The 23,498-nt window shown below is 36.4% G+C and overlaps 1 protein-coding gene and 1 pseudogene across 1 annotated transcript in view; both read left to right on the forward strand.

Moving 5' to 3' along the window:
* C2CD6 (C2 calcium dependent domain containing 6) overlaps positions 1-23,498 on the forward strand; it is a 138,437-nt gene that overhangs the window by 111,026 nt on the left and 3,913 nt on the right. Inside the window, 2 exon segments of the mRNA XM_060015396.1 lie at positions 19,056-19,130; positions 20,208-23,498. Of these exon segments, the coding sequence (XP_059871379.1) occupies positions 19,056-19,130; positions 20,208-23,498 (3,366 nt within the window).
* On the forward strand, positions 8,003-8,736 carry LOC132428438 (WASH complex subunit 3 pseudogene; annotated as a pseudogene).

Here is a 23,498-nt window from a genome sequence, read left to right on the forward strand (position 1 = left end):
CATTCATTTGCATGAGTTCTGGAGACAGACATTTTGGCACCAAGACCTGCCCCGGCCAACAGCCTGCAGGCTCCAGTGCTGTGATGCCTCAGGCTAAACAACAAACACAGCCCCACCCATCAGCAGACAGGCTGCCTAAAGACTTCCTAAACCCAAAACTGCCTCTACATATGCCCTGAGACATGACCCTGCCCACTGGAGGACCAAGACCCAGCCCCACCCACCAGGGAGCAGTCACCAACCCCTCCCAGCAGGAAACCTGCACAAGTCTCTAGAAAAGCCTCACCCACCAGGAGGCATACACTAGGAGCAAGAAAACTACAGGCCTGCAGACGGAGTCCACAAACTCAGTCTGGACACTGCCCGGGGACCAGCTGGCCCCTGGCCTTTGGGTGACGAGAGAGGAGTTCACTGCTGGGACACATAGGACATCCCCTACAGAGGGCCACTTCTCCAAGGTTGAGAAACATAACCAACCTACCACATACATAAAAATACAAATAGCAGTTTACACAAAGGAATATATTTCAGATGAAGGAACAAGATAAAACCCCAGAATAAGAACTAAGTGACATGGAGATAGGCAATCTAACCAAAATAGAGTTCAGAGTAATGATCATAAAGATGATTAAAGAACTTGGGAGGAGAATGGATGCACAGAGCGAGAAATTAGAAGTTTTTAACAAAGAATTAGGAAATATAAAGAACAACCAAACAGAGTTGAAGAATACAATAACTGAAAGGAAAATACACTAAAATTAATCAATAGTACACTAAATGAGGCAGAAGAACAGATCAGTGAGCTGGAAGACAGAGTAGTGGAAATCACTGCTGCCAAACAGAAGAAAGAAAAAAGAATATAAAGAAATGAGGATAGTTTAAGACAACAGTTCTGGGACGACATCAAGCACACTAATATTTGCATTAGAGGGTTCCCAGAAGGAGAAGAGAGAAAGAAAGGGCCTGAGAAAATATTTGAAGAGGTATTACCTGAAAACTTCCCTAACCTGAGGAAGGAAACAGTCACCCAAATCCAGGAAGTGGGTAAGAGTTCCATACAGGATAAACCCAAGAAGGAACACACCAAGACACTATTAATCAAACTGACAAAAAATAAAGACAAAGGTAAAATATTAAAAGCAACAAGGGAAAAGCAACAAATAATATACAAGGGAATCCCCATATGGTTATCAGCTGATTTTTCAGCAGAAACTGCAGGCCAGAAGGGAGTGGCACAATGTATTTAAAGTGATGAAAGGGAAGAACCTACAACCAAGAATGCTCTAACCAGCAAGGCTCTCGTTCAGGTTTGACAGAGGAGTTTAAAGCTTTACACACAAGCAAAAGCTAAGAGAATTCGGCACCATCAAACCAGCTTTACAACAAATGCTAAAGGAAATTCTCTAGGCAGAAAATAAAAGGACACAACTCGAAACAAGAAAATTACAAATGGGAAAGCTCACTGGTAAAGGCAAACATGCAATAAAGGTAGGAAATGATCCATACACAAATATGCTGTCAAAACCAGCAATCATGAGAAGAGGAGAGTACAAGTGTAGGATATTGGAAATGCATTTGAAATTAAGAGGCCAGCAACTTAAAACAATCTTGGATATATACAGACTGTTATACCAAAACCTTATGGTAATTGCAAACCAAAAATCTACAATAGATACACACAAAAGAAATAGCAATCCAAACACAACTCTAAAGATAGTCATCAAATGACAAGAGAAGAGAACAGAAGAGGAAGGGAAGAAAAAAGACCTACAAAAACAAATCCTAAACAATTAACAAAATGGCAATAAGAATATACATATCAATAATTACCTTAAATGTAAATGGATTAAATGCTCCAACCAAAATATATAGACTGGCTGAATGGATACAAAAATAAGACCCATATATATGCTGTCTACAAGAGACCCACTTATGTGGTAGATATATACAATGGAATATTACTCAGCCATTAAAAAAAGAATGAAATAATGCCATTTGCAGCAACATGGATGGACCTAGAGATTATCATACTACGTAAGTCAGACAGAGAAAGAGAACTATCATATGATATCACTTATATGTGGAATCTAAAAAGATGATACAAATGAACTTATTTACAAAACAGAAACAGACTCACAGATATAGAAAACAAATTTATGGTTACCATAGCGGAAAGCTGGGGGAGGGATAAATTAGGAGATTGGGATTAACATATACACACTACTATATATAAAGTAGATAATCAAAAAGGACTACTGTACAGCACAGGGAATTCTACTCAATTTTTTTTTTTTTTTTTTGCGCAAGCGGGCCTCTCACTGTTGTGGCCTCTCCCGTTGCGGAGCACAGGCTCCGGATGACGTGCAGGCTCAGCGGCCATGGCTCACAGGCCCGGCCGCTCCGCGGCATGTGGATCTTCCTCGACCAGGGCATGAACCCATGTCCCCTGCATTGGCAGGTGGACTCTCAACCACTGCACCACCAGGGAAGCCCTCAATATTCTTTAATAAGCTATATGGGAAAAGAATCTGAAAAAGAATGGATATATGTATATGTATAACTAAATCACTTTGCTATACACCTGAAATTAACACAACATTGTAAATCAACTACACCCCGATTAAAAAATAAAAATTAAATTAAAAAAATAAAAAATAGGGAATTCCCTGGCAGTCTGGTGGTTAGGACTCACTGCTGTCACTGCCAGGGCCCCAGGTTCAGCCGTAGAAGGAAAGAAATCATAAAGATCAGAGCATAAATAACTGAAATAGAGATGAAGAAAACAATAGAAAAGATCAATGAAACTAAAAGCTGGTTCTTTGAAAAGATAAATTGATAAACCTTTAGCCAGACTCATCAAGAAACAAAGGGAGAGGGCTCAAATCAATAAAATTAGAAATGAAAAAGGAGAAGTTACAATGAACACCACAGAAATACGAAGGATCATAAGAGACTACTATAAGCACCTAAATGCCAATAAAATGGACAACCTGGAAGAAATGGACAAATTCTTAGAAACATACAGTCTCGCAAGACTGAATCGGGAAGAAATAGAAAATTTGGACAGACTGATCACAAGTACTGAAATTGAAACTGTGATTTAAAAACTCCCCAAAAGGGGCTTCCTTGGTGGCACAGTGGTTGAGAGTCCACCTGCTGATGCAGGGGACACGGGTTCGTGTCCCGGTCTGGGAAGATCCCATGTGCCACGGAGCGGCTGGGCCCGTGAGCCATGGCCGCTGAGCCTGTGCGTCCGGAGTCTGTGCTCCGCAACGGGAGAGGCCACAACAGTGAGAGGCCCGCGTACGGCAAAACAAAAAACCTTAAAAACTCCCCCAAAACAAAAGTCCAGAAGTAGATGGCTTCACAGGCGAATTCTATCAAACATTTAGAGAAGAGTTGATACCTATCCTTCTCAAACTACTCCCAAAAAATTGCAGAGGAAGGAATACTTCTGAACTCATTTTATGAGGCCACCATCATCCTGATACCAAAACCAGACAAAGATATTAAAAAAAAATTATAGGCCAATATTACTGATTAACATAGATGCAAAAATCCTCAACAAAATACAAGCAAACCAAATCCAACAATACATTAGAAGAATCATGTGCCATGATCAAGTGGGATTTATCCCAGGGATGCAAGGATTTTTCAATATCTACAAATCAATCAGTGTGATACACCACATCAACATATTGAAGGAAAAGTCCGTATGATCATCTCAATAGATGCAGAAAAAGCTTTTGACAAATTTCAACACCCATTTATGATAAAAACTCTCCAGAAAGTGGGCATAGAGGGAACATACCTCAACATAATAAAGGCCATATATGACAGATCCACAGCCAACATCATTCTTAACAGTGAAAAGCTGAAAGCATTTCCTCTAAGATTAGGAACAAGACAAGGATGTCTACTCTTGCCAGTTTTATTCAACATAGCTTTGAAAGTCCTAGTCACAGGAATCAGAGAAGAAAAAGAAATAAAAAGAATCCAAATTGGAAAAGAAGAAGTAAAACTGTCACTGTTTCCAGGTCACATGATACTATACATAGAAAATCCTAAAGATGCTACCAGAAAACTACTAGAGCTCATCAATGAATATGGTAAAGTTGCTGGATACAAAATTAATATACAGAAATCTGTTGCATTTCTATACACTAACAATGAAAGATCAGAAAAAGATATTAAGGAAACAATCCCATTTACCATCACATCAAAACGAATAACATGCCTAGGAATAAACCTCCCTAAGGAGGTAAAAGATCTGTCTCTGAAAACTATAAGATACTGATGAAAGAAATTGAAGACAGAAAGATATACCATGTTCTTGGATTGGAAGAATCAATATTGTTAAAATGACCATGCTACTTAAGGCAATCTGAAGATTCAATGCAATCCCTATCAAACTACCAATGGCATTTTTCACACAGGTAGAACAAAAAGTTTTTAAATTTGTATGGAAACATAAAAGATCCCAAATAGCTGAAACAATCTTGAGAAAGATGACTGGAAGTGGAGGAATGATGCTCCCTGACTTCAGACTCTACTACAAAGCTACAGCAATCAAAACAGTATGGTAATGGCACAAAAACAGACATAGATGAATGGAACAGGATAGAAAGCCCAGAAATAAACCCACACACTTATGGTCAACTACTCTATGACAAAGAAAGCAAGGATATACAATAAAGAAAATACAGTCTCCTCAATAAGTGGTGCTGGGAAAACTGGACAGCTACATGTAAAGAATGAAATTAGAACATTCTCTAACACCAAACACAAAAATAAAATGGATTAAAGACTTAAATGTAAGATCAGATACTATAAAACACCTAGGGGAAAACATAGGTGGAACACTCTTTGACATAAATTGCAGCAATATGTTTTTGGATCCTTCTCTCAGAGTAATGGAAATAAAGACAAAAAGTAAACAAATGGGACCTAATTAAACTTATAAGCATTTGCCCAGCAAAGGAAACCATAAACAAAACAAAAAGACAATCTATGGACAGGGAGAAAATATTTGCAAATGCCATGACCAAAAAGGGATTAATCTCCAAAATATACAAACAGCTCATTCAGCTCAATAAAAAAAAACAAACAACCCAATCAAAAAATGAGCAGAAGACCTGAATAGACATTTATCCAAAGAAGACATACTGATGGCCAAGAGGCACATGAAAAGATGCTTAGCATCACTAATTATTAGAGAAATGCAAATCAAAACTACAATGAGGTATCACTTCCCACCAGTCAGAATGACCATCATTAAAAAGTCTACGAATAATAAATGCTGGAGAGGGTGTGGAGAAAAATGAACCCTGCTACATTGTTGGTGGGAATGTAAATCGATACAGCCACTGTGGAGAATAGTATGGAGGTTATTTAAAAAACTAAAAATAGAGCTACCATACGATCTAGCAATTCCACTCCTGGGCATATATCCAGAGAAAACTCTTAATTTGAAAAGATACATGCACCGCAGTGTTCATAGCAGCACTATTTACAATAGCCAAGACATGGAAGCAACCTATATGTCTATCAACAGATGAATGGATAAAGAAGATGTGGTAGGTAGATAGAGATATAAAATGGAATATTACTCAGCCATTGAAAAGGATGAAATAATGCCATTTGCAGCCACATGGTTGGACCTAGAGATTATCATACTAACTGAAGTAAGTCAGAGAGAGAAAGACAAATATCATATGATATCACTTATATGTGGAATCTAAAAAATGATACAAAGGAACTTATTTACAAAACAGAAATAAACTCACAGACATAGAAAACAAACTTATGGTTACCAAAGGGGATAGTGTTGGGTGGGAGCGAGATAAGTTTGGAATTTGGGATTAACATATACACACTACTATATATAAAATAGGTAAACAGCAAAATCTACTGTATAGCACAGGGAACTATACTCAATATCTTGTAATAACCTACAATGGAAAAGAATCTGAAAAATTATATATATATATATATATATATATGTATGTATGTATGTATAACTGAATCACTTTTTGTACACTTAAAACTAACAACATTGTAAATTAACTATACTTCAATTAAAAAAAAAAAGACAGGGCCTTCCCTGGTGGTCCAGTGTTGAGAATCCTCCTTCCAATGCAGAAGACACGAGTTCGACCCCTGTCGGGGAACTAAGATCCCACATGCTATGGGACAGCTAAGCCTGCACACCACAACTAGAGAGCTCACATGCCGCAATTACAGAGCCCACGCGCTCTGGAGCCCATGTGCCATAACTAGAGAGAAGCCCGCACACCACAGCTAGAGAGAAGCCCACACACCACAACTAGAGAGAAGGCCACACACCACAACGAAAGATCCCGCATGCCACAGCTAAGACCCAACACAGCCAAAAAAAAAAAAGACAGTTGGCAGTGTGAATCAAAAACATAATCCAACAACATGTTGTCCACAAGAAATTAACTTCAAATATCAGTGCAATGACATACGTAAACTAAAAGCAAAAGAATGGGAAAAGATGTGACTTCAAAATTTAATCATTAGGGCTTCCCTGGTGGCGCAGTGGTTGAGAGTCCTCCTGCCGATGCAGGGGACACGGGTTCGTGCCCCGGTCCGGGAAGATCCCACATGCCGCGGAGCGGCTAGGCCCATGAGCCATGGCCGCTGAGCCCGTGCATCCGGAGCCTGTGCTCCGCAACAGGAGAGGCCACAACAATGAGAGGCCCGCGTACCGCAAAAAAAAAAAAAAAAAAAAAAAAATACATATATATATATATATATATATATATATATAAATTATTAAATGCAACAAGGGCTATATTAATATCAAATAAAGTAGATAGACTTACTTGCAAAGAAAATTACTAGAGATAAAAAGGAATGTTATATAATAATACAAGTGTCACTCCACCAGGAAGACATAACAATACTAAAGTAACAAAGCATGACATTACATGATAGAGCTGAAAGAGGTAATAAAATCCACCCGTGTATTTGGGGATGTCAACACCTCATTCTCAGTAAATATAGAACTACTAGACAGAAAAGCAGCAAGAATGTAGAACACCTTAACAACACAGTAAACCAACAGGATCTAACTGACACTCTATCCAACAATAGCAGAGTACACAGTGTCTTCAAGTGCCCATGGAACATTCACTAAGATAGGCCACATCCTGGACCATAAAACCAAGTTCAACACATTTAAAATAATTAAAACTATATGAAGTGGTGCTGTCTGACCATAATGGAATATAGGGAGTTCAAGGGATTTGGGGGCTGATCAAGGAAAACCATTTGACCAGGAGGTGGCAGTAGCACACACAGCTTTATTTGAGTGACACTTCGACAGGTTTGCATGTGGGGGAAGTTTCTCACAGCATGAGACCATCTAGAGGCTACCGCACAGAGGCCAATACTCGGAGGGAGAGAAGGACAAGGAAATTCCTAGAGGAGAGGGATATCAGAGAGAGGGTTACATCTCTAGGTGATTTTACTCAGCAGCCTGGAAGGGAGTCTCTGGGTCAGGAACCCCAAAAGGCAGCAGAGTCTTGGGGTCTTTATAACCCCAGGGTTTATTTTACCTATGGCTAGTATATGCTGGGCACAGTTTCTTGAGTATATAAAGCAGGCAGGCTCTAAATAGTTAAAAAATCTGCTTATTTGGTTGTGTTTAAAATAATTGGATGTGTACAAATTTTAGTCTGGTGCTGGCAGACTTTTGAGCTAATGGGTCTCAGCCTGCTGTGAATAAGTAAACAACCTGGGGTGGGTGGGGTGGCAGTGCACAGAGGCCATCTTTGTCTTGCATACAGAACACCGAATCAAATGAGAAATCAATAACAGAAAGACAACAGGAAAATCTCCAAACACTTGGAAATTTTAAAACACACTTCTAAATAATCCCTGGGTCAAAGAGGAGATCTCAAATGGAATAAAAAATACATAGAATAAAAATGAACATATAACATATCAAAATTGATAAGACAATTAAAACAGCAGCACTGAGAGAAATGTATAGCACTAAATGCATACATTGGAAGAGGAAAACTTTCTAATTAATAAGCTAAGCTCCCACACCTCAAGAGCTTAGAAAAAGAAGGAGCAAAATAAATCCAAAAAGATGAATGAAGGAAATAATAAAGAACAGAGAGGAGATGGATGAGGATGGGCTTCCTCTCATGGGGTCAGGCATAGACCTGACTAAGGTGCCAGCTGTTCAACAGAACAGAACGGTGGCATTTCTAAACCAATTTGTGGTACACAGTGTACAGTTTCTCAACCAATTTTCTACAGTTTGTGAGGAGAAACTGGCAGACCTTTCTCTTTGTATCCAGCAAATTGAAACAACTCTCAATATTTTAGATGCAAACTTGTCATCTATCCCAGGGCTAGATGATGTCACGTTTGAAGTATCTCCTATAAGTGTCACTAGGATCACAAATGAAACACATTCTGAAACCACTTCAGAGCAATCACAGCAGAACAGTTTACAAGACTCTGGACCACAGGAAAGTGAAGTAACACCACAAAATATCTTAACTGTAGCCAAGGATCTAAGATATGCCAGATATCTCAAAATGGGTGGGTATTCCACTGATGGCAGTAAGAAACAAAATGATATCGGAAGGACTAGACCCAGATCTTCTAGAGAGGCCAGATGCTCCAGTGCCTGATGGTGAAGGTGAAAAAAATATAGAAGAAAGTTCAGACAGCAAATCTTCTTTTAGTGACTAAGCTTAATTTTATAACAATTACATATACATGTGTTGGTACACATTTACATTCTATAAGAAAGAGAGCCTGAACTTTAACTCAGTCATAAAAACACCACATGGCTACATATCCACCACCAAGCTTCCTCTATGTTAAAAAATAAATAAATAAAGCATTTATAATAAAAAACCCAGAAAGCAGTGAAACTGAAAATTTAAAAAAAATAGAGAAAAATCAATGAAACAAAGCTCGTTCTTCAAAATAATCCATAAAATTGCTAAACCTCTAACAAGACTGACAAAGGTAAAAAGAGAGAAGATGCAAATCACCAAAATCGGGAATGAAACCTGATATACCACTACATACATATATGCAATCATTAAAAAGATAACAAGGAAATACTACAAAAAGTTTTATGCTCATAAATTAGAAGAAATGGACCAAGTCCAGAAAACCACATACTAAATCAAGATGAATTAAACTGAATAGTCCTGTAGCCATTAAAGAAATTGAATTGGTAATTTAAAAGTTCCTGGAAGAGAAATGTCCAGGCCCAGATGGTTTCACAGGAGAATTTTACTAACATTAAAAAAAAAAAAACCACTAATTTTACACAACCTATTCTGAGAGAGAAGAGGAGGGAACACTTTCCAACTCATTTTATGAAGCTAGTATTACTCTGATACCAAAACAAGACAAAGACATTACCAAAAAAAGAAAACTACAGACTAATATCTCTCATGAACTTAGATGCATAAATCTTCAACCAAATATTAGCACACCAATACTGTAATGTATAAAAAGAACTATATACAATGACAAATGGTAAGTATTTCAGGTGTGCAAGGCTGGTTCAGCATTTGAAAATCAGTCCATGTAACCTATGATATCAACAGAATAAAGGAGAAAAATCATACGATCATATCAATTGATACAAAAAAAGTTCTTCACAAAATTCAACACCCAATCATGATATAAAACTCTCGACAAGGTAGTATTAGAGGGTAAATTCCTCAACTAGATAAAGAGCATCTACAAGACCTCCATATTACATTATACTTAATGGTGAAAGACTGAAGGCTTTCCTTCCAGGATCAGGAACAAGGCAAGTATGTCTGCTCTTATTATTCTTTTTCAATATAATACTGCAAGTTTTAGCCATTGTAATAGAGCAGGAAAGGGAAATAAAAGTCACACAGATCGGAAAAGAAGAAATCAAACTGTCTCTATTTTCAGATGAAAAAGTTATCTATGTAAAATAACAAGGAGTCTACAAAAAAAACTACTAGAACTAGTAAGTGAGTTGAGCAGTTTAAAGGATAAAAATTCCAAATGCAAAAATCAACAGCATTTTAACACTCAGCCATAAAAAAAGAATGAAATAATGCCATTTGCAGCAACATGGATGGACCTAGGGATTATCACACTAAGTGAAGTAATGCAGGCTGAGAAGGACAAATATATGATATTGCTTATATGTGGAATCTAAAAAAAATGATACAAATGAACTTATTTACAAAACAGAAATAGATCCACAGACGTAGAAAACAAATTTACAGTTACCAAAGGGGAAGGTGGAGGGAGGGATAAATTAGGCATTTGGGATTAACATATACACAGTACTATACATAAAATACATAAGCAACAAGGTTCTACCATATAGCACAGGGAACTATACTCAATATTTTGTAATAAGCTATAAGGGAAAAGAATCTAAAAAAGAATATATACACACACACACACACACAAATGAATCACTTTGCTATACACCTGAAACTAACACAACATTGTAAATCAACTATACTTCAATTTTTAAAAATCAGCATTTCTACATACTAACATGAACATGTGGAAACAAAAATTTTAAACACAATAACATTTATAGTAACTCCAAAGAAAACTAAATACTTTTAAATCTAACAAAGCATATACAGGATCTAGATAATAAAAATCACAAAATGTTGATGGAAGAAGTCAAGGACCTAAATAAATACACATACCATATTCATGAATTGGAAAACAACATAGTAAAGATGTCAGTTCTCCCCAGATTGACCTATAGATTTAATGTAATTTCTATCTAAATACCAGCTCTTTGTAAATATAGACAAGATCATTCTAAAATGTGTATAGAAAGGCACAGCTCCTAGAATAGCTAAAATCATCTTTAAAAAGAAGAAAATGGGAGGAATCACTTTACCTAATTAAGGCCTACTAGCTACAGTAATCAAGCTACAGTAATCAAGAGTAAAGATAGTGTGGTATTAGAGGAGAGAGAGACACAAAGATCAATGGAACAGAATAGACATCCCTGAAATAGACCCACAAAAGTATGCCCAACTGATTTTTGACAATGATGCGAAAGCAATTTAATGGAGGAATGATAGCCTTTTCAAGAAGTAGTGCTGGAGCTATTGCACATCCATGGGCAAACAAAACCAAACCTTGACCTAAGTCTCTTACCTAAAATAAAAAACAGTAATAAACTTAAGTGCTGGTGAAATTGCTGATGGGAATTTTTAATTTTATAACCACTCCTGAAAACAGTTTGGTAGTTTCTCAAAACACTAAATATGCAACTGCCATGTAACCCAACAATTATACTCTTGGGCATTTATCCCAGAAAGATTAAGTCTTATGATCACACACACAAAAACACCGTGAACACAAATATTTATAGCAGCCTTATTCATAGTAGCCAAAAAGTGGAAACAACACAATTGTTCTTTAATTGGTGAACAGCTAAATAAACTGTGCTACCTCCATGCCATGGAATAATACTCAACGATACAAAGGAACTTTGATACATACAACAACCTGGATGAATTTCCAGAGAATTATGCTGAGTGAAAAAAAGCCAATCCCCAAATATTAGATGCTATATGACTTCATTTATATGAAATTCTTGAAATTACAAAATTATAAATGTAGAACAAGTTAGTGGTTGCCAGGCATTAAGTAGGAGGTGGATACAGGAAAGAAATGGGTGTGACTCTAAAAGGACATTAGGGATCCTTGTGGAAATGTCTGCATCTTAACTGTACCATGTCAATATCCTGGTTGTGATATTGATATTACATCGTTTTGCAAGATGTTACTGTTGAGGGAAACTGGATAAAAGGTACATGGTCAAGAGTTTAATTTTTTTTAAATAAAGAAAAAGAAAACTTACCTTAAATATTTTTCTTAAGGGTGGTAGTCAGACCTGTATATGACAGATAAAACTGAATTAAGTTGAACAAGATAAATTCAGTGGGTAACCCATAAAACATAGGTTACATAAAATCAACAGACTTAGAAAGTTGAAAGAATCTGTCACCTAGGGCAACAGGCTTATAAACTGAAGACATATCAGAGTTCTAGAACAAATTCCTAAAAGTCTAAGCTAATTGCTTCATAAACAAGTCACAAAATCTTCAGAATCTACGGTAAAATAAACTTTGAAGTTTGAAGTTAAAAGAAGAGTTTTTTATGAACCAAGGTAGACAGTGTGTTAAAGAAATGCAGTATTTTGAGACAAACTTCTGGAGTGCTAATCTGAATTGGAAAGGACTAACGTCTCTTTCAACTCATAGCTGATTCAGGTGACAGTCTTTCAATAGTTCCTTTACATTTTTAGAGCCCCTTCATAAATTAAGATTTTCAAGATATAGCTTAATAAGTTTCTATTTAAACCCTGACAATGACAGGATGCTAAATCATTTCCCCAAAGGTCAGGGTGGAAGAAAGGTAGGGGGGATGGGGAATTTAATTTTATCTACCAATGAAAAGCAGTGTTTGTTGATGGTAAGAGAATTAGGAATAGGAAACTAGGATATAGGAAAAAGAGCTTGGATTTTACCGTAAGAAATATCTAGGTTCAAATCCAGATTCTTCCACTACCATGGTCACATAACTTTGGGCAATTTACATCTGACTTTCAGTTTTCTCATCGCAAAATGAGTATACTATCATCTATTTCAAAGAATTTTAAAGGGTTTGGAACATAATAGTCACTTGCTAAATGGTAAGTATTATATTATAGGATAAATATGAGAAGCAGAATTGTTGGATCAAAGTATATAAGCATATTTACTTTTTTTTTTTTTAACATCTTTATTGGGGTATAATTGCTTTACAATGGTGTGTTAGTTTCTGCTTTATAACAAAGTGAATCAGTTATACATATACATATGTTCCCATATCTCTTCCCTCTTGCGTCTCCCTCCCTCCCACCCTCCCTATCCCACCCCTCCAGGCTGTCACAAAGCACCGAGCCAATATCCCTCAGAATGGGAGAAAATATTTGCAAGTGAAGCAACCGACAAAGGATTAATCTCCAAAATTTACAAGCAGCTCATGCAGCTCAATAACAAAAAAACAAACAACCCAATCCAAAAATGGGCAGAAGACCTAAATAGACATTTCTCCAAAGAAGATATACAGACTGCCAACAAACACATGAAAGAATGCTCAACATCGTTAATCATTAGAGAAATGCAAATCAAAACTACAATGAGATATCATCTCACACCAGTCAGAATGGCCATCATCAAAAAATCTAGAAACAATAAATGCTGGAGAGGGTGTGGAGAAAAGGGAACACTCTTGCACTGCTGGTGGGAATGTGAATTGGTTCAGCCACTATGGAGAACAGTATGGAGGTTCCTTAAAAAACTACAAATAGAACTACCATATGACCCAGCAATCCCACTACTGGGCATATACCCTGAGAAAACCGAAATTCAAAAAGCATATTTACTTTTGATAGATACTACCAGATTATCTTTTAAACCAGATTTACTTATTTGCATTTGCGCCCAAAATGTAGGAAAATATCCATTATCTCACAGCCTGGTCATTTTTTGTTAATTTGCTTTTGTTAATTTTGTTTTTGTTAATTTGATGCACAAAAATGATATTCTATTGATTTGCATTTTCCTGAGAATTAATGAGTGAACAGTTTTCATGTGTTTATTATCCATTTGTATTTCTGTTATTTGACTGTTTATAATCTCTGCTCATATTTACAAATTGGGTTGTGTGTTTATGTGTGAAAATGCTTTATGTATTTTGAATAAAAATGCTTTATCTACGCTGTTTGTTATCTGCATTTTTTTTACTTCTTCAGAGTCCTTATAGAAATTTGAACTGTTTATGTGGTCAAATCTGGCCGCTTTTCCTTTGTGGCTGTTAGTTTATATCTTGTTTAGATTATCCTTCCCCTCTTCAAGATTATGTCAGCATTCTCCTAGCTGATTTTCTATGTATACTTTTTTTTTTTTCTTTCAGTACGCGGGCCTCTCACTGTTGTGGCCTCTCCCGTTGCGGAGCACAGGCTCCGGACGTGCAGGATCAGCGGCCATGGCTCACGGGCCTAGCCGCGCCACGGCATGTGGGATCTTCCCGGACCGGGGCACGAACCCGTGTCCCCTGCATTGGTAGGCGGACTCTCAACCACTGCGCCACCCAGGAAGCCTTATGTATACTTTTTTATGTTTAAATATTTAATCCATCTATACTTAATTTTTTTAGTATGAGGTAAAGGTCTATTGATAATTTTGCTGAAGTGGATAGATGATTACCTCAACGCTATTTATTAATTGTTCACATAGTTAACATGTTTTTGTCTGTCAGTATCCCTTCTTGAGGATAATATCCTCAATCCTTGGTGTAGTTGGCAAACTTGACCCTCTGCCTCTGTGGCAACAAGGATGAGCATGTAGTTTGACATAAAAATATTAAGAGGGACTTTCCTGGTTGTCCAGTGGTTAAGACTCCACACTTCTGCTGCAGGGGGCATGGGTTCAATCCCTGGTCGGGCAACTAAGATCCCGCATGCTGTAGGGCGAAGCCAAAAAAATAATAAAAATTTAATTTAATTTAATTTAATTTAAAAAGATAAAAATATTAAGACAAGTCTATATAATGTTGATTTCATAAGGAATATGTTAAAAATAAAATTAAATAATAGAATGAGTATGAAAGAAAAGTGTGAAAAGTCAATACTTTTTTTAATAATAGAGTTTAGTGTATGAAATCAACATTGTATGGAATTTCCACTTAAAGGACAAATTAAGCACAGTTTTGGCATTAATATCTCACCTCTTTTAAAGAAGACATACAAATGGCCAGTAGGCACGTGAAAAGATGCTCAACATCACTAATTATTAGAGAAATGCAAATCAAAACTGCAGTAAGTTACCACCCTACACCGGTCAGAATGGCCATCAGTAAAAAGTCTACAAATGGGCTTCCCTGGTGGCGCAGTGGTTGAGAGTCCGCCAGCGGATGCAGGGGACACGGGTTCGTGCCCCGGTCTGGGAAGATCCCACATGCCGCGGAGCGGCTGGGCCCGTGAGCCATGGCCGCTGAGCCTGCGCGTCCGGAGCCTGTGCTCCGCAACGGGAGAGGCCACAACAGTGAGAGGCCCGCGTACCGCAAAAAAAAAGAAAAGAAAAGAAAAGTACCTGTCAGCTCAGTCTGCCTCTGTTTTAAGACATTCTCTCAGAAGCTTCTCCCGACAAGTTCCAATTATATGTAGTTGGCCAGAACCTTGTCACATGGCCACTCCTGTCTTTTAAAGGAGGCTGGAAGATGCAGCTTTTTGAGTAAGGGTTTTTGCCCCTAAACAAATTGAGGTTCTTGAGATAATATGTATTTTGGGAAAGTAATTCTCATTCTCTGTCATAGGGAGCAAGAGACTAGTTAAGAGACTATTGTTGGGAAGAGATGATGGTCGCTTGTGCTACAGTGGTAGTAGGTGGTGGTCGGATATGATTGGATACTTGATATATTTTGAAGCCAGTAGCCACAGAACTTAGTGCTGGGTTATATATGAAAAGAAGAAGGTGGAGAGATAGGGTGACACAGATTTCTGGTCTAATAATTCAGTAGATGGTAGCATCATTACCTGAGATGAGGAAAAACAGAGAAAAGCCAAGGTTTTGTGGTTTTTTTGAGGGGGAGGGGAGGAGGGTGGTAATCTAGAATCCTATTATATATACATTAAATTTGACAAGCCTATTATATAGCTAAGTGGAAATCAATAATACCCTTTTAGATATTTCTGAGGATACTATTTAGAATCTTTTCCAAGGGTCATCCTCCCCCTACATTCTTCAGAAATAGCTCTGTTTACTCTGGGGTTAGTTCTGTTTATTCTTATTGATCCTTCACTTACATGTACTGATTTTCCTCATATCTGATGAGCTCTGTTGGCTCACTTTATATTTGTGAATGAAGGAATATGTTAGCTGTATAGGTATTCTCTGTGTGACAGGCCAGCTTCCCTGGAGGGTATATGGGGATGGAAGAGGGCAGGCAGGATGGCTGGAGACCCTACAGCATTTCCAAAGAGTCAGTGTATTTCTCTCCTGAATAGAACTTCCTTTCCTTCCTTTTTATCCCCCTTCAGTTATCTGATGTGAAAATGTGAGTGGCTGTAAGCTCTGCTCTGCTGCTGTGCCAAGGCTCAAAACTCATAGAGGGTCCCCACCTAGGCAGATTGCACATTTTCTCAGACAGCAGTTTTGATCTTGCTTGTTTTGTTGTTGTTTGTTTTGGTGTTTGGTGAGTGACTGGGGAAAGACAATACTGCCAGCAATGTATGCTCTGTTTGCACTGAGAAAGAGAACAGTGATAAAGAAGGGTCCAAGTGATCCAGCTGTTCCAAATGCAGCTTTTTAATGCTATGACAATTGCACCGCCATCTGATTCTCTTTGTATATGTTGACCTTGAATTTATTGCTTCTCAGGCCTACCTGATTTCTGTTATTTAAAGCTCTGGTTTTCTTTCTTTCTTTTTTCTTTTTATTAATTAATTAATTTACTTTTGGCTGCGTTGGATCTTTGTTGCTGCGCTCTGGCTTTCTCTAGTTGTGGCGAGCGGGAGCTACGCTTTGTTGCGGTGCCGGGCTTCTCATTGCAGTGGCTTCTCTTGTTGCAGAGCACGGACTCTAGACGCGCAGGCTTCAGTAGTTGTGGCATGCGGGCTCACGTGGGCTCTAGAGCACAGGCTCAGTAGTTGTGGCACCCGGGCTTAGTTGCTCTGCAGCATGTGGGATCTTCCCGGAACAGGACTCGAACCCGTGTTCCCTGCATTGGCAGGCGGATTCTTAACCACTGTGCCACCAGGGAAGTCCCAAAGCTCTGGTTTTCTTGATGGGGGTTTTCCATTAAGTCAATCCATCTGGTTTCCTATTTTCCAAACTTTCTCAACTTTCTGGATCTTGGTATGTTACCTTACTGATTTCTAGTATTCCAATGGGATTTGTTAACCAAAATTTCAGAAATGGAGACCTGATTGAAATAAAAGGTGTTTATTTGAGGTTTGTTAGGACTGCAGCCTGGGAGACACATATTCAAGCACTTGAATTGTGTTCCACTGGACTACAAAATGGGGGAGACTTATAAAGGCAAAAACTGCAAGGTTGCATTTAGGTACATGAGTTGTTTATCGAGAATTATGATTGGAGCAGCCAAGCAGTAAGGGTGCTTGTTAAGTAAGGATTGGTTGGGGTCTGAAATGGTTGCATAATTACAAGGGGAGACCTTAAGACCATAAGTTTGCAGCTGGCAGGTATTGTTCTGAATACTGCTGGTGGTGTCCTTGGGTCTGGTACAGTTCAGAGAAAGTTCAGGTTTTCAGTGGTGCAGAGACCACTGAATGAGACCAGATTTTATCTGAGACAAGATGCTCAATGGCCACCTGACTCTGTTTTTGTATGCCTGAACCATGATTACTCCGTTATAATTTCAATTTGTCATCAGATTTTTATTTCGGAAATATTATTTTCTGTTAATTTACTGGAACTTTGGGAGGTAGGAGAAAGTAAACGCACATGTTCAGTCTACCATCTTGAAGCTCCTGTATTGGCTTCTTTTGTTTGTCCTTTTCTAGCATCCTGATCATTTCCCTCTCATATAACTATCCTGGATTTTTTAACTAACAAGTATTGTATGTTCATCTAATCAATAACACAGAGTTAAACAGAGTAAAAGTTAATTGCGTCCTCTTTCCTCTCCTCCAGAGTTACTCCCTTGAGAAAACAATGTTAACATTCTGTATCTTTTCATATATTTTTCCATGCTTATATTGGGGGGGGTTATTTATTTGTTTTGTGTGTTTTACAAAAATTAGATCATATTTTTTCCTCTACTTTTTCTTCCACTTCCTTGTCATACATATTTCTTTTAATTTTAATTTTCTACTAAATTCATTAAGGCAATAAACTTTCAAATGTTAGAATTTAAACTGTTTTTAAGGGAGATTTTGGAAAATTCAGGCAAAGAAAAACAAAATGAGCAAAGGAACAGGTGTGGAAAAGTACAAGATATATTTCTAGAATTCAGAGTTAGACACATTTTCCTGGAGAGAAACTATAGTGGGGAATACTGAGATACTTGCAGAAATTATTTAGAGTCAGTGTGTGAGGGCAATGAATAACACAACGTAGGAAGCTGCTGAAGATTTAAGAATAAAGTCATGTTATTAACTGCTTAATATTAATGAACACTTAAACCAAAAGTATTTCTTATGAAAGCGTCATTCATTGAATTATTTTAACTAACTTGATATATAATGAACCCCCTACAAACTAAAGGAGAAAATGTGTAGGAAAGCGGTTTATAGTACTAAGTGTTCTGCAAAGAGATGGTATCAAGTTTTCTCTAAACATTATGATGTTTTCAAAGCACCATTGTCTTTCACTGAAGTCTTGATTGTGTGGTAGTAGGAGCATCAGATGAAAATTTAGGATGCCTAGGATTTAGGCTACTAATCATCTGGTAATTTAGGGCAATAATTTCAACTGCAGATTTTTGTGTAAAACAAAGAGTAGGACTTTATTATCTCTAAAGTGTCATCCATCTCTAAAATGTCAGTGGTTCTGTGATTCTATAATTGTTCCTGTACACCTTGATTTAGTACTAAGTGTTTCCTTAGGCAGTAAGTACCCATTTAATAATTACAGCTTGAGAGTCATTGAAAATGCTATCTCAGTGTAATATCAGATGCTATTTATTATCTAAAGCATTTCACAACCTTCTAGAATTAGATTACACTTGTTCTAACAGTTCTGTTTTCTTTTCCAATTTTGTTTCTGCTTAAAGTTGCTGAGCATTATTTTGATTTTACACATCAATAGGGTGAATATTATGGTGTCAGGGAAGCTAAGATTATATATATTTCTGATATAAATTTCTTTTGATTATATGCAAATTATGGTAGTTATGAGAAAAATACTTATTTAGTTTTTAACATGTTTAATATCTTTAATAACTATTGAAGGAATAAAATTATTTTGGGAAATATCCTTTCATTACAAGCAGTCTAAAATTAAAACTTCTCTTTTTATAAGGTGGCTTTTTCACCAAAAGAATACATTTCAGCATCTTTCAAACCAGAATATATAGAATTCAAACCAAAATATCAGGTGAGTACTGTTTTCTTATCCCAATATCAGATACTTAAATACTAGGTTTCTGTAATACTTTATGTAATTCAGTGGTTCCAAAGCCAGACTACCTAGTAGAAACACTCACCCATCTTTACAAAAATACATATTCCCAGGTCCCACCTCTGACCTAATGAATGGAAATGGAGCCTGGGAATCTGTATTTCTCAAAAAACAAAACAAAAAAAAAAAAAACAGGGATTCTTATGCTGTCACCTGGGTATCAATTAGCATTTGAAAACCATATGAACTAAAACAAATACTAGGCTGATTATTTCACATTTTGCTTTTTTTAATTGGATAATAGAGAAGTTGTATGAACAAAGAGTTTGAATAAGAGACTTCATTTTCTAGGCTATTTCAATAATAGAATAGCCTGATCCCAGAGCTTACAAAACTGCCTATGGCTATTACACTGACATTTCACTGTAACTGAGAATTTTTTGTACTGTTCTCTACCATTTCTGAGGCATATATAATATTTATCAAAAAGCAAGTTTCTACTGTAACATGCTAAGGACTAGGTGGAACTCATCATCATTGTTAAAACTCTCAGATTTAAAGGCAGATGATCTGTGTTCCCAAGTCACTCTTTAGAGAATATTTATGATACTTTTAATGGAATATCTACTGCTTGCTTTGCATTTAAAAAAAAATTACCCACATTGCTACTAAAATATTTATATGGATAGGACTTAGATCTTGATGTTAGCCTTTGTCTAAGCAAATGGAGCTAACACTGGAAATCGAGTTCTTAAACAAACAATTGATGAGTGCCTTTTAAGTGTTTAAAAATATTCCAGGTAGCAAAAAGCTCTTGAACACAACATAGTATCAGAATTAGGAATTTGAAAAATTTGCATTAAAATTCTCATTATTATTCCAATTTCAAATATTTTAAAATAATTAAAGTTGGTTTTCTCTTTGTAGAAGTCAGGAAGATGAATAGATAAATTGGCAGATTGCTAAAAGAGAATTAACTAAAAATTTTATTATAAATTTAAAACAAATACGTCCAAATTTCTTACCTTTTCTTTTTTAATATTACAGTTCCAGAAATTCAACATCAAGAATGGTTTTGATCCTTTTCTAAGGAATATAAACAACAAAATGTCAGTCAGAAAAAGGAAAGACCAAGATATGTTCAAATGTAGAAATATTTTAAGTGCCGAGGTTATAGAGTATGAAGACCAAGATCCTCCTTACCCAACACATTCAAAAACTGCAAGCCCTGCTAATAAAACCTGGCCCCATAATCTTGATATCATCACAATAAAGGGTTTAGACACTAAGAATAAGTTAGCCAGTGATCCTGGTATCACTGCACTAAAGACTTCAGACCTTAAGAATAAGTTAGTCCATGATCCAGGTATCATCACAATAAAGACTTTAGACACTAAGAATAATTTAGCCCATCATCCTAGTATCACCACAATAAAGACTTTAGACACTAAGAATAAGTTACAGGAAAGGCTACCAAATGTATCTTTACCAAACTTTGAGGGAGAATCATCAATGACTGGAAAAGTAAATGTAAATAAATGTTGCCTCTCAAAATCATTAAGTCTTACTTCCCACATAGAAAATTTAAAACAGTCAATGGTGCTCAAGTTAATTTTAAGTAAAAATCTGCAAGACCTTTCAAATAGATTATTTTCTACACCTGAAGTTTCTATGGACACCAAAGCAAGAAAGAAAAGTCATAGTTCTCCACTTCTGGCTCTTCATGATGAACAACCAAGTAGTTTGGAAGGCGAAGTATTTGAAAAAATTCAAGATTTAAATAGCTGGCTTTCAGAAGGAGGCATTTTAAATTCAAAGTCTCTTTTAAATGAAATAATTAAAGATATTCCCACAGATTCACTTTCAGAAGGTGGACCAGGAAATTCTCCAGAGGTAGAAAAGGAACCTGTCTCTGAAAAACACTTAGAGGCTGGTGAGATAGATTTTCCAATTAAAAAAAAGAGTAGTTTCAAAAAGAAACATTTAAAAAGTGAAGTATCTAGCTCCAAACCAGATTTGAATAGCCTTGTATATGATTATGTTATAAAGCAAATATTTACTGCACCGGTCTTCTCAGAGCTGGGGAGAGGAGTGAAAGAATGGAGTGAGACACAGATAAACTCGCAGAGTCAATTACCCACAGCTTGGGAGAGTTCGCCTTCCAATGTTCTAATTCACTATGAAGAAAACAATAATGAAATAGAATTTCCGCCGGCCAAATCTGTTATAAGCCAGATAATACAAGCATTTCCTGTAGATACTCTTTTAGAATTGGGGATAATGAAAGTGATAGAATTAGATAAAGAATACCAGAAGGGTTTTTTGCTGTATACAGAGACAGCTTTTGCTGAAGAAAAGCCAAAGTATTCCACAGAGTATTATTCAGATATCAGAAGCAAAACAGAACCTCTTTCAGAGCAGAATACACCTATCATTCACAAAGAAATCACTTCTTTTAATGGAGTTGAATTCATAGACAAAGGCCAAAATAGATCCCCACAAGATTCAAAATATCAGTCGACACCAGATAAAAAAACAGATTTGCCAAGTAATGGTCAGAGGCTTGATAGAGAAGAAAATGATCTAAGTTCTACTTTAGAAAATTTAAGTAACGCACTAATGGGTAAACTTAATAACTCTGATGTAATAATGTTAAAATCCTTTTTGAAAAAGATATTTAATGTTTTTTTCAAATATAGTCAGTCTAAAAGCAGACAACCAGAAAAAGAATTAGAAAGACTAATTGAACATCCTTTTCCAAGTCAGACAGAAGACCTTGAAGAAATCGAAGAGAATTTTGATAAAGTAGACAAATTGGGGAGAAAACCTATTTTGAATCCAAAGCTGCATGTATTTCTAGAAGAACTCTCAGAGTCAGAAATAAAAAAATTTAAATCTGAATTAAGTAAACATATCCAGCATTACCTTGTAGAAAGGCTTTCAGAATCAGGATACATCACCAAAGAGGACTTACCAGAAATCTATCAAAATCTGTATTTGATGAATGAGAAAGTAGAACCAAAAGGGCAAAATATTTTTCTGGAGAAATATTCAGAAACTGTAAAAGAAATCATGTCTTTTATAAATAATTTTAATCATCATTTCATAGATAAACATTTGGAAATAAAGCTAAGATCTTTTTTAAATGAAATTCTCCAAAACTATTTCCTAAAAAACCTTTCAGACAACAGTTTATTTAAAGACGCAGAATCTGAGCCTATACACTCAAATGTATCTTCTCTAAGAGCTAAAAGTGCCTCAATATCTTTTCATGAGTTAGGACAAGATATTTCAAGAGGGAGTTTTGGTAGTAGGCTTGAAATAAACATGAAATATCCCTTAAGTAAATCTCTACAAAACTATCTTATAGCTTTATCAGAAAATGAACTCTTAGATCTAAAAGCTGATTTAAGCAAACACCTCCAGAGCCTTTTTATAGAAAAACTGTCAAAATCAGGACTAATCACAGAAAGGCAATTAGAGGGGATAAGCCGGCATATAAATTTGGTTAATTCTACTTCCACACCATTAAAATGTATAAAGCCAGATTTGTCTTTAAGAGATGAAAATCAGTTTGTGGAGGACCATTCAGAAAAGCAAAATAAATATTCAAAAATTGCTCAGAAAACCACTTTACAAAAGGTTTCTGAAGATAGACTTGTAGAAACAGAGTTGACCAAAAAGGAAGAAAAGGAACATTTTTCCTTAGAGAATATTAAATAAAGTCCATCAATAATTCAGGAACAGAAAAGATACTATCCTAAGGAAGCGAAAATACTCAGTTTAATTAAAGTACAACCTTGTTCCAACAAAAATACCCAGGCAATTCCAGTAAATAAGCCATCAGAAAGACTTACAGATACAATGCCTAAGAAACAAAGGAAAGAACACGGTTTCATGCAGTTTCCTCAAGCAGAGAACTGTGATTTTAAAACAGAGATACAAGACCCACATAGTTGGAGTGGTAAATCAAAAATAACCCAATCAAATGCTTGCTTTGAAAAGACACTGAAAATGAAGTCCCTTGACAAAAAGGAGCACAATAACACCTATAAATTGATAGTACAGGAAAAACCTGAAGCAGTACTGTCACCGTATCCAAGAATTCCTAATTGCAAGATGCCAAGATGCCAAGATGAGGAATATGTAAACAAACTCACTTTTCCTTCCAGGCAAAGTAATACTCTAACTCGCCTCAATGCAGAGGCTGGAGAGAAATCAAAATTAGAAGACTAGTATCGTCAGAGATGGAAAGGAAATAAGAATTATAGAAAACAACATTTAGTAACATTTGCACATTACAAAGAAGAAATACAAACTCTTTATATAAAACCAAACAAACTC

This window comes from Delphinus delphis, chromosome 7 (genome assembly GCF_949987515.2).
Source record: "Delphinus delphis chromosome 7, mDelDel1.2, whole genome shotgun sequence".
Taxonomy (NCBI): domain Eukaryota; kingdom Metazoa; phylum Chordata; class Mammalia; order Artiodactyla; family Delphinidae; genus Delphinus; species Delphinus delphis.